Source organism: Scyliorhinus canicula, chromosome 2 (genome assembly GCF_902713615.1).
Source record: "Scyliorhinus canicula chromosome 2, sScyCan1.1, whole genome shotgun sequence".
NCBI lineage: Eukaryota > Metazoa > Chordata > Chondrichthyes > Carcharhiniformes > Scyliorhinidae > Scyliorhinus > Scyliorhinus canicula.
Genome location: NC_052147.1, coordinates 223,462,879 through 223,475,319, shown reverse-complemented (window position 1 = coordinate 223,475,319; position 12,441 = coordinate 223,462,879). Strand labels below are relative to the sequence as shown.

Here is a 12,441-nt window from a genome sequence, read left to right as displayed (position 1 = left end):
AGTCGCAGTGACCACCCCCCCCCCCCCCCCCCCCCAAAACCCCCATGAACAGTCGGTGTGTGTTTATTTGATTTAGTCTTTATTGTCACAAGTAGGCTGACATTAACACTGCAATGAAGTTACTCTGAAACGCCCCTAGTCGCCACATTCTGGCGCATGATCGGGTACACAGAGGGAGAATTCAGAATGTCCAAATTACCTAACAGCATATCTTTCGGGACTTGTGCGAGATAATAATAATAATAATAATAATAATGGCTTATTGTCACAAATAGGCTTCAATGAAGTTACTGTGAAAAGCCCCTAGTCACCACATTCCGGCGCCTGTTCGGGGAGGCCGGTCCGGGAATTGAACCCGCGCTGCTGGCATTGTTCTGCAATACAAGCCAGCTATTTAGGCCACTGTGCTGAACCAGCCCCTGCTAAACCAGAGCATCCGGAGAAAACTCACACAAACACGGGGAGAACGTGCAGACACTGTACAGACAGTGACCCAAGCCAGGACTCGAACCTGGGACCCTGGTGCTAACCACTGTGCTACCGTACTATACTGTTTATGTTGGGGATTTCCGCCATGGTCTTCTTTACAAACTCAGTGTCGCCCCAGTTGGGAGCGCACAAGTTCACCAGGACTACCAGTGCCCCTTCTAGGGCACCACTGACCACAACGTACCGTTCCCCTGGTCAGTAACCATCCTTGTCACAGTAAATGCTGTCCTCTTATTTCCCAAAATGGCTACCTCCCTGGCCTTCTTCCCATAGCAGGAATGGTACATCTGTCCCACCCAGCCCTTCCTTATCCGCAGTCGGCCCTTCTCTCTCAGGTGCGTTTGTTGGAGGAAGACTATGTCGGCTTTCATTCTTTTCAGATGGGCGAAGACTGATCTTTTCACTGGGCCATTAAGTCCCCTGACGTTCCAGGTGACTATCCTGATGGGGCTGTTCTGTCCCCCTGCTCCTGCGGGAACTACCATACTTATCTGGTGGATGAGCCCCTGCGCTTCGGGGTTTCCCTTTGTCCAGGGGGCACCCAACATGGGCACCAATTGTGCGTTTGCCATGTGGGTGAGCCCCTGCACTCCGGGGTTTCCCTTTGTTCAGGGACCCTCCAAAATGGTTGCCTGAAGCACCATTTTGTTCGAAATCGCCATGTTTGCCAGCCTAATGCCCTCCATCTTTCTTTACCTATCTCTTCCTTGCGCTTTTTTCTCCCCAATCCCCCGTCCTCTTCGTCCCCAGCCTGTAGTTACTCCACCCTTTCCCCTGTTTATTCCCCTAGTTGTCCCCCTGTAACTGATGTCTGCCCCCTCCTCCGCCAGCGCTTTCCCTCTTGCGGGCGACGCACTGCGGCCTCTCTCTCTTGCATGATTCCTGGTGTTGGCTACCTCGCTAGTGTGGTGGCCCCCCTCCTGGGGCTAGTTGTACATACTCCCGTCGCCCGATCTCTGGACTTCCTATCTGCCATTCCCTCACTTTCTCCTGCACTTTGCTGTGCTCATTCATACCTCCCTCCCTTCATAGAATTTACAGTGCAGAAGGAGGTCATTCAGCCCATCGAGTCTGCACCGGCTCTTGGAAAGAGCACCCTATCCAAACCCATACCTCCACCCTATCCCCATAACCCAGTAACCCCATCCAACACTTAGGGCAATTTTGGACACTAAGGGCAATTTAGCATGGCCAATCCACCTAACCTGCGCATCTTTGGACTGTGGGAGGAAACCAGAGCAGCCGGAGGAAACCCACGCACACACAGGGAGAACATGCAGACTCCGCGCAGACAGTGACCCAAGCCGGGAATCGGACCTGGGACCCTGGAGCTGTGAAGCAATTGTGCTAACCACTATTCTACCACACTGCTCTTCACACTCACTCCCAGAACGAGGCAGTTCACTCCCGCATAAAGTGGTTGCTATGGTGATGGTTCACAGTTGGCTGCACAGAATGTAAAAAGAAAACACTTTAACACTTCAACATTAAGAGTCTCTTTCTTGTGGGCTCTTCATCACTGTCCCCACTGCTGCTTTTCCAGTCCGTTCACCACGATGAACTTGTCTGCATCTGCAGGAACTGTGAAAAAGTGCTCCCAGCCTTGGAATGTGACCTAGAGCTTGGCTGGGTACAGCATCCAAACCTTATGCCATTTCTATACATTGCAGCCTTCGCCTTATTAAATTTGGCCTGGTGCTTGACCAGGTCAGCCCCAATGTCCTGATAAATCCGGTTCCAGTGGCCTTGCCATTTGCAGGATTGCCTGGCTAGCACAGGATTCTTTCCTGGTCCTGGTACCGGTGCATCTTGGCAATTATCACCCTTGGCTGTTCCCTGTTTTGGGCTTTGGTTGAAGGGACTGGTGCGCACTGTTTACTTCTGGTGGGTTGGGGAAGCTCTCTCTTCCCACCAGGGTGCCCAGCATTTGGGTGATATAGTCGGTGGGGTTCCTACCTTCGATCCCCTCCGGCAGGCCCACAATTCGTATATTTTGTTGCCCTCGACCGATTCTCCTGGTCCTCGATTTTCCCTGCAGGTTCCCTTGTGTAGCGACCAGCCTTGTCACCTCCTTTTCCAGAACGATGATTTGGTCATTCTGGACTGTTCTAGCCCTTTCCAGCTGTTTGATGGTTTCTTCACGTGCTTCCAGTCACCTTTCCGCCTTGTCCGGGGCCACCTGCATTGTCGCCATAGCTTCGGCAACCATACCCTTCACTGCAGCTTGGATGTCTGATTTGGTTTCATTCAAATACTCTCTCAGTTCTCTTGAGAGAAACATCCTCCACCCGTCCCCTGTTGTGGGGGGGCTTCTCGTGCGGCAGGCCGGTCCCTCTCGCTCTGGCGATGCCCGAATTTCACCGCCCTGTACGTCAGCTGGTCCGGTTGCCTGTTTGTTCAGACGTTTTCCGCTCCTGGTCTCAACTCGTCCTCTGGATTGCCTGCTGTTTGGCATCTTTTCCTTCTTCTGTGTTTTGGTAGTGGTGTGAGGATGTTTTGTGGTGTCAATGGACGTTTTCGGGCACAAAGAGACTATTTTTCAGGTTTACGGGAGGAGAGCCACCTGATGTGTGACTTCTCAACACATCCCCATCACCGGAAATCAGAAGAGCAGAAGTCAGAAGAGCAGTACTGTGGCCAATTATTTATTCTTCAAAACAGGACTTCCTCTTGTGCAAGAATGAGCCTGATGCAGTTTAAGGTGGTGCACAGGGTGCATATGACTGGGGCGAGAAGGATTGATTCTTTCAGGGGGTAGCAAATGAGTGTGAAAGATGTGGGCGGGGCCAGCGAATCACACGCACATGTTTTGGGAATTGCGAAAAATTGGGAGATTCTGAGCGGGAGTGTTCGCGGTTAATAATCTTAGTGGAGGAGATGGTGGACCCTGACCCTTTGGTGGAGATATTTGTGGTTTCAGAGAAGCTGGAGCTCATGGAAAGGAGGAAGACCAATGTCGTGGCCTTCGCCTCTCTGACTGTACGGCGGCGAATTTTGCTGGAGTGGCGGTCAGCATCGCCACCAGGGGTAGCGGTTTAGTTGGGTGACCTGTATGACTTTCTGCGGTTAGAGAAGATAAAGTATGAGTTATGGGGCTATCCATGGGGGTTTGAGGAAAGGCGGGAGATATTTATGACCGTGTTTGAGGGGCTGTTCGTCCCGCGGAGGGGGGGTGATAAAGGGGGAGAAATCTGCACAGACTGTATAGTTGATTGCTGGAAGCATGCTTCCCGGAGCGTTTATTCGCTGTAATCTGTTTTGATACATGTTTGTAATAAAATACATTTTTTTTTTTTAAATATATATATATATATATATATATATATATTTATCCTTCAATCTACATCAGTGAACCAGATTATTTTGCCATTTTCAAATTGTCATTTATGGGAGCTAGCAGTGTGTAAATTGGCTATTCTGTTTCCAACATTGCAACATTGACTGCACTTCAAAAGCTATTTCATGGTCTTGCGATGTCTGGTGGTCATGAGAGACACCATTTACGATTTAGTTTCTCTTTCTCTATTGAAAAGTTTGTAATTTCCATGTTTTATTTTAAAAAAGTTATCAAGACACTGGATATGGTAGAAAATTATTTTTGAAATCACCAAGTGACAAGTGTAGTGAATTTTACACCTCATTCTACAAAAAGAGGGACGGGGGGACGTAACAACCAGGAAATTCTCTTTTTTGGATTGAGTAAACATCGAAGAAGGAATTAACATTAGTTAACATTTAAAAATAATCCATTTTGCGACAGTCAGTGTGACTTGTAACGGACAGGGCAAGCATGATTTAAATTTTTCAGCAAAATCCTAATGCACAGATAACACAACAAATGTTTTAAAGATGAACTTTCTGAAGGCATTTGTTAAAGTACCATAAGAAACATCTTACAACGGTTAGGCCACGTGGGGTAGACAGCCACATTGATAGAGATGGCTAGGAGCAAAAGATAAACAGTAGGGGTAAATGTATTTTTTCAGATTGATGGGATGTTGGCAGTGGTGTGCTCCAAGATTCTGTGCTGAGATTTTTTGTTTTTGGTTTATCGAAATAAGGACATGAGGGATGATTTTGAAGTTGCTTACAGGAGAAGAGCCATGTGAGGGAGAATGCACGAAATATCAAGACCTAGGTCAGCAGACTGAGCAGAAGCAAAGAAGTCTAAAGATGAACAGTTTAGGAAACAAAAGTGAAAAGTATAGTTTCTATCACCAAGACAAAGAACATTATGCAATACAGGTCTGGAGATGATGTAAATGGTGAGAGATTATTTCCAGAGTTTGGAGTATAAGCAACAAGGGAGCTTTAACCAGGATTATCAACCAGCATTATCAATACAATAAAAAGGGATATTAGATTAAATGTTTTCAGGCAGCAAGTTATTAGAACATGGATCACTAACACAAGTAGATATTGAGACAGAACCAATGTAATTTGAATGGGAATTAAGTATTTGTAAATGAAAAAAATAAAACAATGTGGAGATTAGATAGCATCAGTTGATGTTAGAATAGGTCAAATAGCCTCCTTCTGTAGACTGCAAATCAGTCTGATCATGTTCTCACCCAATGTACGCACACATGCACACTCACTTTCCAGCAGGAGGCATCTGAAAAGCAATAGGAAGCCAGAACCATGACTGTTTATTTTCCCCTCCATAGCCAATGAGCACGATGGGCAATTGTAACACCTGAACTGTTGCACTGCTGAGATCGCAGATCAGGAATCAGGCCGATTAGCATAAATTAGACACAATTGTAAAAGAGTAGAAGAAAAATATAACCAAATTTAAAATCAAGAAACCACTAATTTGGAGTATGAGCAATGTGGGAGAATAATGTGGAAATATGAGAGGTATTCACTTTGGTAAGGAGAATAGAAAGGCAAAATATTATTCAAATGGTAAGAGATTACAGAATGCCACAGGACAGGACACCCTTGTACATTAATCACAGAAGGTTAGCATGCAGCAACTGATTAAGAAGCCAAATGAAATGTTGGGGGGAGTAATAAAAGTTGCTTGCTGCAACTATACAGAACATTGGTGAGACAACACCTGTCGTAATGTGTACAGTTTTGATCTCCTTACTTAACAAAGGATACATCTGCATTTGAGGCAGTTCAGAGAAGGTCGGTGGTTGATTCTCGAGATTCATTTTATGAGAAAAAGTGGACCTGATTGGATCTATGCACATTGGAGTTCATAATAATAATAATAATAATCTTTATTGTCGCAAGTAGGCTTACATTAACACTGCAATGAAGTTACTGTGAAAAGCCCCTAGTCGATACATTCCGCCGCCTGTTTGGGTACATAGAGGGAGAATTCAGGATATCCAAATTACCTAACAGCATGTCTTTCGGGACTTGTGGGAGGAAACCGGAACAACCGGAGGAAACTCATGCAGACTCAGGGAAAACGTGCAGACTCCGCACAGTGACCCAAGCTGGGAATCGGGACCCTGGTGTTATGAAGAAACAGTGCTACCCGCTGTGCTACCGTGCCGCCCAGAAGTGATCTTATCGAAAGATGTAAGATCCTGAGGGGCTTTGACAGGCTTGATGCGGAAAGGAAGATTCCCCTCGTGGGAGAATCTAGAATAGGGGGCATTGTTTCAGAATAAGGGGTCACCTATTTGAGATGGAATTATTCTCTCAGAATGTTGTGAATCTTTAGAGTTCTCTACCACAGAAAGCCATGGAGGCTGAGTCATTGAATATATTCAAGGTTGAAAGAAACCTATAGTTCAAAACATTTGGATTGGATTTGTTTATTGTCACGTGTACCGAGGTACAGTGAAAAGTATTTTACTGCGTGCAGCTCAAACAGATCATTTAGTACATGAAAAGAAAATACATAATAGAGCATCAATAAAATGGATAGCACGCAACGTGGGGAAGCAGGCAGGAATGTGGAGTTGAGACCAAGATCAGATTAGCCATGCTCTTATTGAATGGCAGGGCAGACTCAAAAGGCAATATGGCATCCGTCTGCTCTATTTCTTATGTTCTCATTGAGTAGAATAAAACACCTACACTTTACAAAATATTACTGCATTAAACATTTATAAATAATCTTGAATATAAAAAATATATAAAGTTTAAAATCAAAATCAATCATTTAAATGCAGAACCAACAATTCCTCATCACCATCTGGTATTACAGCACAGAATTTTCTCCCACGAGAGACCATTTTGTGCTGTTCAAGTGGTAACTGTGCATCTCTCACGTATGTTACTTCATAACAGAGACTAAACAAGGCTGAACCCACAGTACAACAGGTTATAATTCTGGCTTTACTATACAAGCTTTTTCAATAAAAAAGACTACAATTAAATTAAAGGCACAAAGATATATTACTGTTTGAAATCAATATAGTCAAATCAGTTATTAGTGTTGTAAAATCAGACAGTTTAGTTCAACATTCTAAAGCAAACAAAATACATACAGGGTGAAAGCTGACAGTTTAATCAGTTCTGGTATTGTAAGGCCTGAATGAATGCTGTAACCAGGATATATTTATTATGCATATATTGCAGCAGGAATAATTGTTTGAGCACAAACCAATATTAATTTGTCCAACGTTTTGCATTTGCAGCTTTTATAAATACTATGCATCAAAGTTCTATCAATACCATGGCAAAAAACACCAATGTTGCCAAGACAATCAGTTCAACTAGCATTTCTTCCAGCATGCTACGGGTCAAACCTGTTCTCCTTACAATTGCAAAGCTGAGACAAAGACAAACCCATGACAAATCAAAAAAATGCAAAAAAAAGCCAAAATATGGCTCCCAGTAATGAATAATGTACAACAGTATTATCAAGTGTATTAATGTTAACACAGATAAATAACTTGATGTAATTTAGTTTAGTAGACAATGGGTTCATGTGGTACTAACATATTTTCCGACAATGTGATATGCTATACTTCTGCTCAGGGGAAAAACCTCAAATACAGACCTTTCAAAGTAAAAGCATGTATTAACCACCTAACGTACCTTGCATACATAGACTTTTAAAAATTCACAATCGTGCTCCTTAATATATGATTAATGACTAGCATGCGATTAAGAAATCAGTCACGAAAAGCAACATATGCATCTCTCTCAAATATTAAAGTAATTATTTGTCTTTTTAGTTCACAATTTCATTAACTTCCATATCAGAATGGCAATACATGCTGTAACAAGACACCTCAGCAGTAGTTTAAGCCAGTAAACCACCTAGTCAATTTCTTTATGTTCTGCACTCTTTATAATATACCCTCCCTGTGGTAGAGCAAAATCGAATTGCCTCTCACATTTGCAGACAGCTCTGTGAAGGTGATAATAGACCTGCTCCCTGCTGTCATGAGGCAGGAAATAGGAAAATGGCATATGGGGCCAGAAGAGAATAAAAAAAGAAAGGAACTGAACAACAACAGCAAAAACAGACTACAACAAAGGTGAATAGCAACCCAAACTGTAATTTAACCATCTCCCTGTCAATGTTAAATACTTCCAATTATCTACTTCTGAATGCATTAAAATAACTTGTAGATTATTGGAAACGGTCAGAAAATCATTTAACTTTCTTGTATAAATTAGAATTAACAAATTGTTAATTCATTCATCAGATTCTATCAGCCTCATATTTCTATTATATTCAGCGAGTTAATATCTCACTACTGAAATGTTTTATTATTAAAGAATTAACAAATGCAGGACATTAGCTTTGCAATCAAGCCACTGAAGTGTGAAATGTATGGGCACTCAAATTGCTATTGTAAAAAGCAAAAAAGAAATTGTTACATTTTAGAAAGTGACCAGTGAAATGGACATAGTAAAGTATAACGTACATGTATTGTACTAATTTTAAAATTGATGATATCCATTTCATTAAAATATATCCTGTTTACTCTATTTATATTATATTTACATCTAGCACAAAAATAATTATTTTTAATTGTGCATTACACCTGCTAATCAGAAGTAATTTGACAAACAAAGATTAAGATTAAATATTTAATGTTCATCTCACAGGTAAATGTGACATTTTTTTCTACATATAAAAACAATTAATAGACGTTGATATCATGGGCCTGGCATCCAAATATTAACTATTTTACAACTCAATCTTTGCTACAAAGGTTTTTTTTTTAATTGCTAAGTTCTTTCCACGTATTATAGCAGGTATTTTTAACCACGTGTTCAGAATTCTATTACGAGCATCTGAAAGGTCAAAATTGATTTGCATCTTTTGAAGAAACAGGATGATAAGTAAAAATATCATAGAACAAACGTGTTTTTTTGAGAGGAGTTAAATAGTCCTTTGGATAAGGAAATAAATAAATACAAATGGAGCCTAGCAATATATTCGCTCAAGCTCAAAAGACCATAAAATATCAAAACAAGAAAACATTTAACATATACTTGTGATGTGAAAGTTCAAGAGAAACCATCAATTAGCATATGGCTCAACTCATATCTAATTCAACGATAAACCAACATTCATAATTTTTATGAATATAGTTGGTGTATATTCTGAACACTACAGAGGGCTTCCAATACTTTAAAGAATTAGTATTAATTGTGTGCATTTGACAATCAAGGGTTTTAATGTCAGAGAAGTAATATATTTACTAAGAATATGATCATACCTTCCCCTTTACGCTCTGAATAGGATCCACTACTACGGCAACAGCTCGCTCCGACAGGGCTTCAAAGCTCTGCTGAGTGTTGATGTCAACTCCTGAAAGCCAGCATCCAAAGCCAGGGTGACTATGGTACCAGCCAACAACCATTTCAGGTCTAAAACGGAGCAAATGGCTAAGTGTTTTTAATTTGGAAATAAAAGGCAAACTAGCACTTTGAACAAGGAAATCACAAAAATGAATAGAGCTTAACAATAGAAACACAAACATAATACTACAAAGTACGAAAAATGGGAACTCATTCAACATACATTTATGATGGTGTGGAAGTGAAGAAAGTGTGTCATACAAGCGCTATCATTAAAAAGATGTGCATTAGCGGTGGTAGATCATGCTTTCAATTTTTCACCCTGTTACCACACCTTCCCTGAGCCAGTTTTTACCCTTTCAGCACTTGAGAGTAAATATCCACCCTTCAAATATCAATTAAAGCAGCAGTGGGACCAGGAACTCAGTCAAGAAGCAATTTACACTATTCTGCAATGCTGCTGAGCCTTTTGTTAACATTAATTTTTAAGCTTTTCTTCCCACAGTGAACGTATTTGAACAAGCATGTGACAACTGTTGATAGGTATGAAATGAAACTGCAAAGAGATAAAAGATAAAATAGCAATCAACTTCAGAACTTTAAACAATTTGTAATAAGTTGCAAGCAAATATAACTTCAATTGTAAATTAATAAAAGGATATTTTGCTGACATATTTATGGTGACCTTAGTTTTGCCACACAAGTAGATTTTATATCCTACCTGCCTGTCTGCTTCAGCATGTCCAACATTTTGGCTTGAAAAACCGGGTCAACTGCTTCAACACTAACACCCTGGAAAAATGAAAATCACTCAGCTTTGAAAAACAATTGCTTCAAATTAAACTTGGTACAAATTCGATAATAGAAAAATAATATTAAAAGTCACGTTTTCTCGGGCAAAATAAACAAAAATGTGACTCACCGTGCCTGATTGAGGCATAGCAAATACATCAATAACTCGGACTGTATAGTCATCAACAAATTCGCCCAGCATCAGGCCCATTACTTCCATAGGAACACCAGCCCGTCCATGTTTCAACATCTGCAGATTACCAAAATGCATACCAAAAAATGTCTCTCAGCGTTTTCAACCCAGAAAGAGAAAACAACTTTTTTCAGACGTAATATTCTACGATGTTACAGTAAATCTTGACAACTTATTTTTTTCAGTTTAGTGTTTGCATTTTTGATTTCCTTTGTACTACTACACTCTTCCGAAGACAAACAACATACATTTACTGCATTTAAAATGGAAAGCTAAATGCGTAAAATACAAAAGGAGCCAAAATATTAACAAGGATAAAACTAAATGTGGTGGTCTAGAAATGGGATTAAGATATAGAATGTCAAAATGATCATTTTACTTGCTGTGTGTCATTACATTCCAAACCACAATATGTTATTACCATGATCAAAGAGTCAACAAACCTACAATCTTACCTTCAGCAGAGCAAGAGAAGATATGTAAACCTGTTCTGCTGTATCCACGGCTGGTGCATCAGTTGGTGGACCCTAAAACACAAGACAGATATTGATAACCAACATCTTCCAAAGCAAGCTCCATTTTTATTAAGACAAACTTCATTGAATTACCTCCTTAGATGATTTATTTTTAAATGCTGCAGCTAATATGTAGCATGTAGGTACTCTGGCAAACACTGGGATATTTAAATTTTAAACTAGATTTTTACATTCGCCAAATGTGAACCTAAAATTTAGACGATGCCTTCGCTACAATGTTCATAAGCACTTCACTTTGTACTAAAGTTTAACTACTGGCCTCACCTGAACACCCAAATAATTTTATATAAAAATAATCTGAAAACGAAAATTCTTTTGTACAATATCACTAATTACTTAAAAGCTGAATAAAAAAGAAATTCTACTTTTTCTTTGATTATGTTTAGAAACTGCAATCATTCTCACAATGGGGTATGCAAATATAACGAATATTAGCTGCATTCTTGTGATCATAAGATGCCACTAATGGCACATAAATATGGTAAAAGTGGGTATCTGATCATCTTAAATAAAGACCTGGTTGAGTGCTCACAAAGCAACCCACATCATTTCATCCTGTCACAACTGTCAATGTCTGATCTGGCAATTACCTGTGTGGTTCTAACAACAGTGTGAATGTAAACACCACTGGACGAGCATCATTAATCTGTACAATAGCAACTGCAATTTCCTTCAGCCTCTGCGGTTACAAGCCAAAAGACAACCAGATGAGGGATATTGGAGCACTTTACAGGTAACAGCCTGAGCTGCAGCTTGAGAAAATGCACCAATATTCCCTAGATATAACAGCTGTGAAGAAAATACACCACAAGATGCCTTATGGGCCATTCAAACAACAAAGCTCTTTTCAGCTGTTTTGAAGTATTTTTACTAAATGTTTATTAGTCGCAAATATATATCTCAAAAATAATTTTACAAAATTTCAGTTTTGTTTTAAACATTACTCAAAGAGTGATTTTTATGTTGGAAAATACTTCTGTGCAAAACACGGCCAGCATTGTTGCATGAAAGAAACATTCACCACCTTTAGTGTATAGTCCTCTCAAAACCCAAGACTACAATTTAGCTTTGATTTCAAATGATAATGAATTAACCCATTAACTGGAAAGTAAGATCATCTCTTTGGGTTACCGAATTTGTTCATTTTCAGATCACACTTCAAACTACTGGTAGGATTAGAATTTTACCATACAGTGCATATATTTTCTCTACTGATTCAAGGGTGTCATTGGCTGGGCCAGCATTTATTTCCCATCCCTAATTGCCTTTGAACTGTGTGCATTTCAGAGGGCATTTTAAGAATCAGACACATTATTGTGGATCTGGAGTCATATGTAGGGCAGATTAGGTAGATTATGGCAGATTTCCTCAAAGGACATTAGTGAACCAGATGGTTTTTTACAACCAAACAACAATGGTTTCAGGGCCATCATTTGACTTTTAATTCCAGATTTCAACAGAATTCAAATTTCACATAAAATGTGCAGGGTGGCAGCTAGCCATTCAGAGCACACAAAAATCATGTATCAGAGGGTTCTGATTTATTCAATTAACCTGTTATTGTTATGTTAACAATATCAAAATGATCAAATCCAGATCAATGATTGAGGATGTCCATATAACCAAACAATTCAACACCTTAATTTTTTTCTCGGTATCAGAAACTAACAGTCAACAATGTATTTCAGCTACTGCCTTAGT

At 40.1% G+C, this 12,441-nt stretch overlaps 1 protein-coding gene across 2 annotated transcripts in view; it reads right to left on the bottom strand.

The window, feature by feature from the left end:
• psmd14 (proteasome 26S subunit, non-ATPase 14) overlaps positions 1-12,441 on the bottom strand; it is a 169,620-nt gene that overhangs the window by 95,851 nt on the left and 61,328 nt on the right. For both annotated transcript variants that reach the window (XM_038789661.1, XM_038789660.1), the window contains 4 exons: positions 10,660-10,731; positions 10,142-10,261; positions 9,941-10,011; positions 9,138-9,288 (listed from right to left, as the gene is read on the bottom strand). In XM_038789661.1, the coding sequence (XP_038645589.1) occupies positions 9,138-9,288; positions 9,941-10,011; positions 10,142-10,261; positions 10,660-10,731 (414 nt within the window). The remainder of the gene's footprint in view (positions 1-9,137; positions 9,289-9,940; positions 10,012-10,141; positions 10,262-10,659; positions 10,732-12,441) is intronic.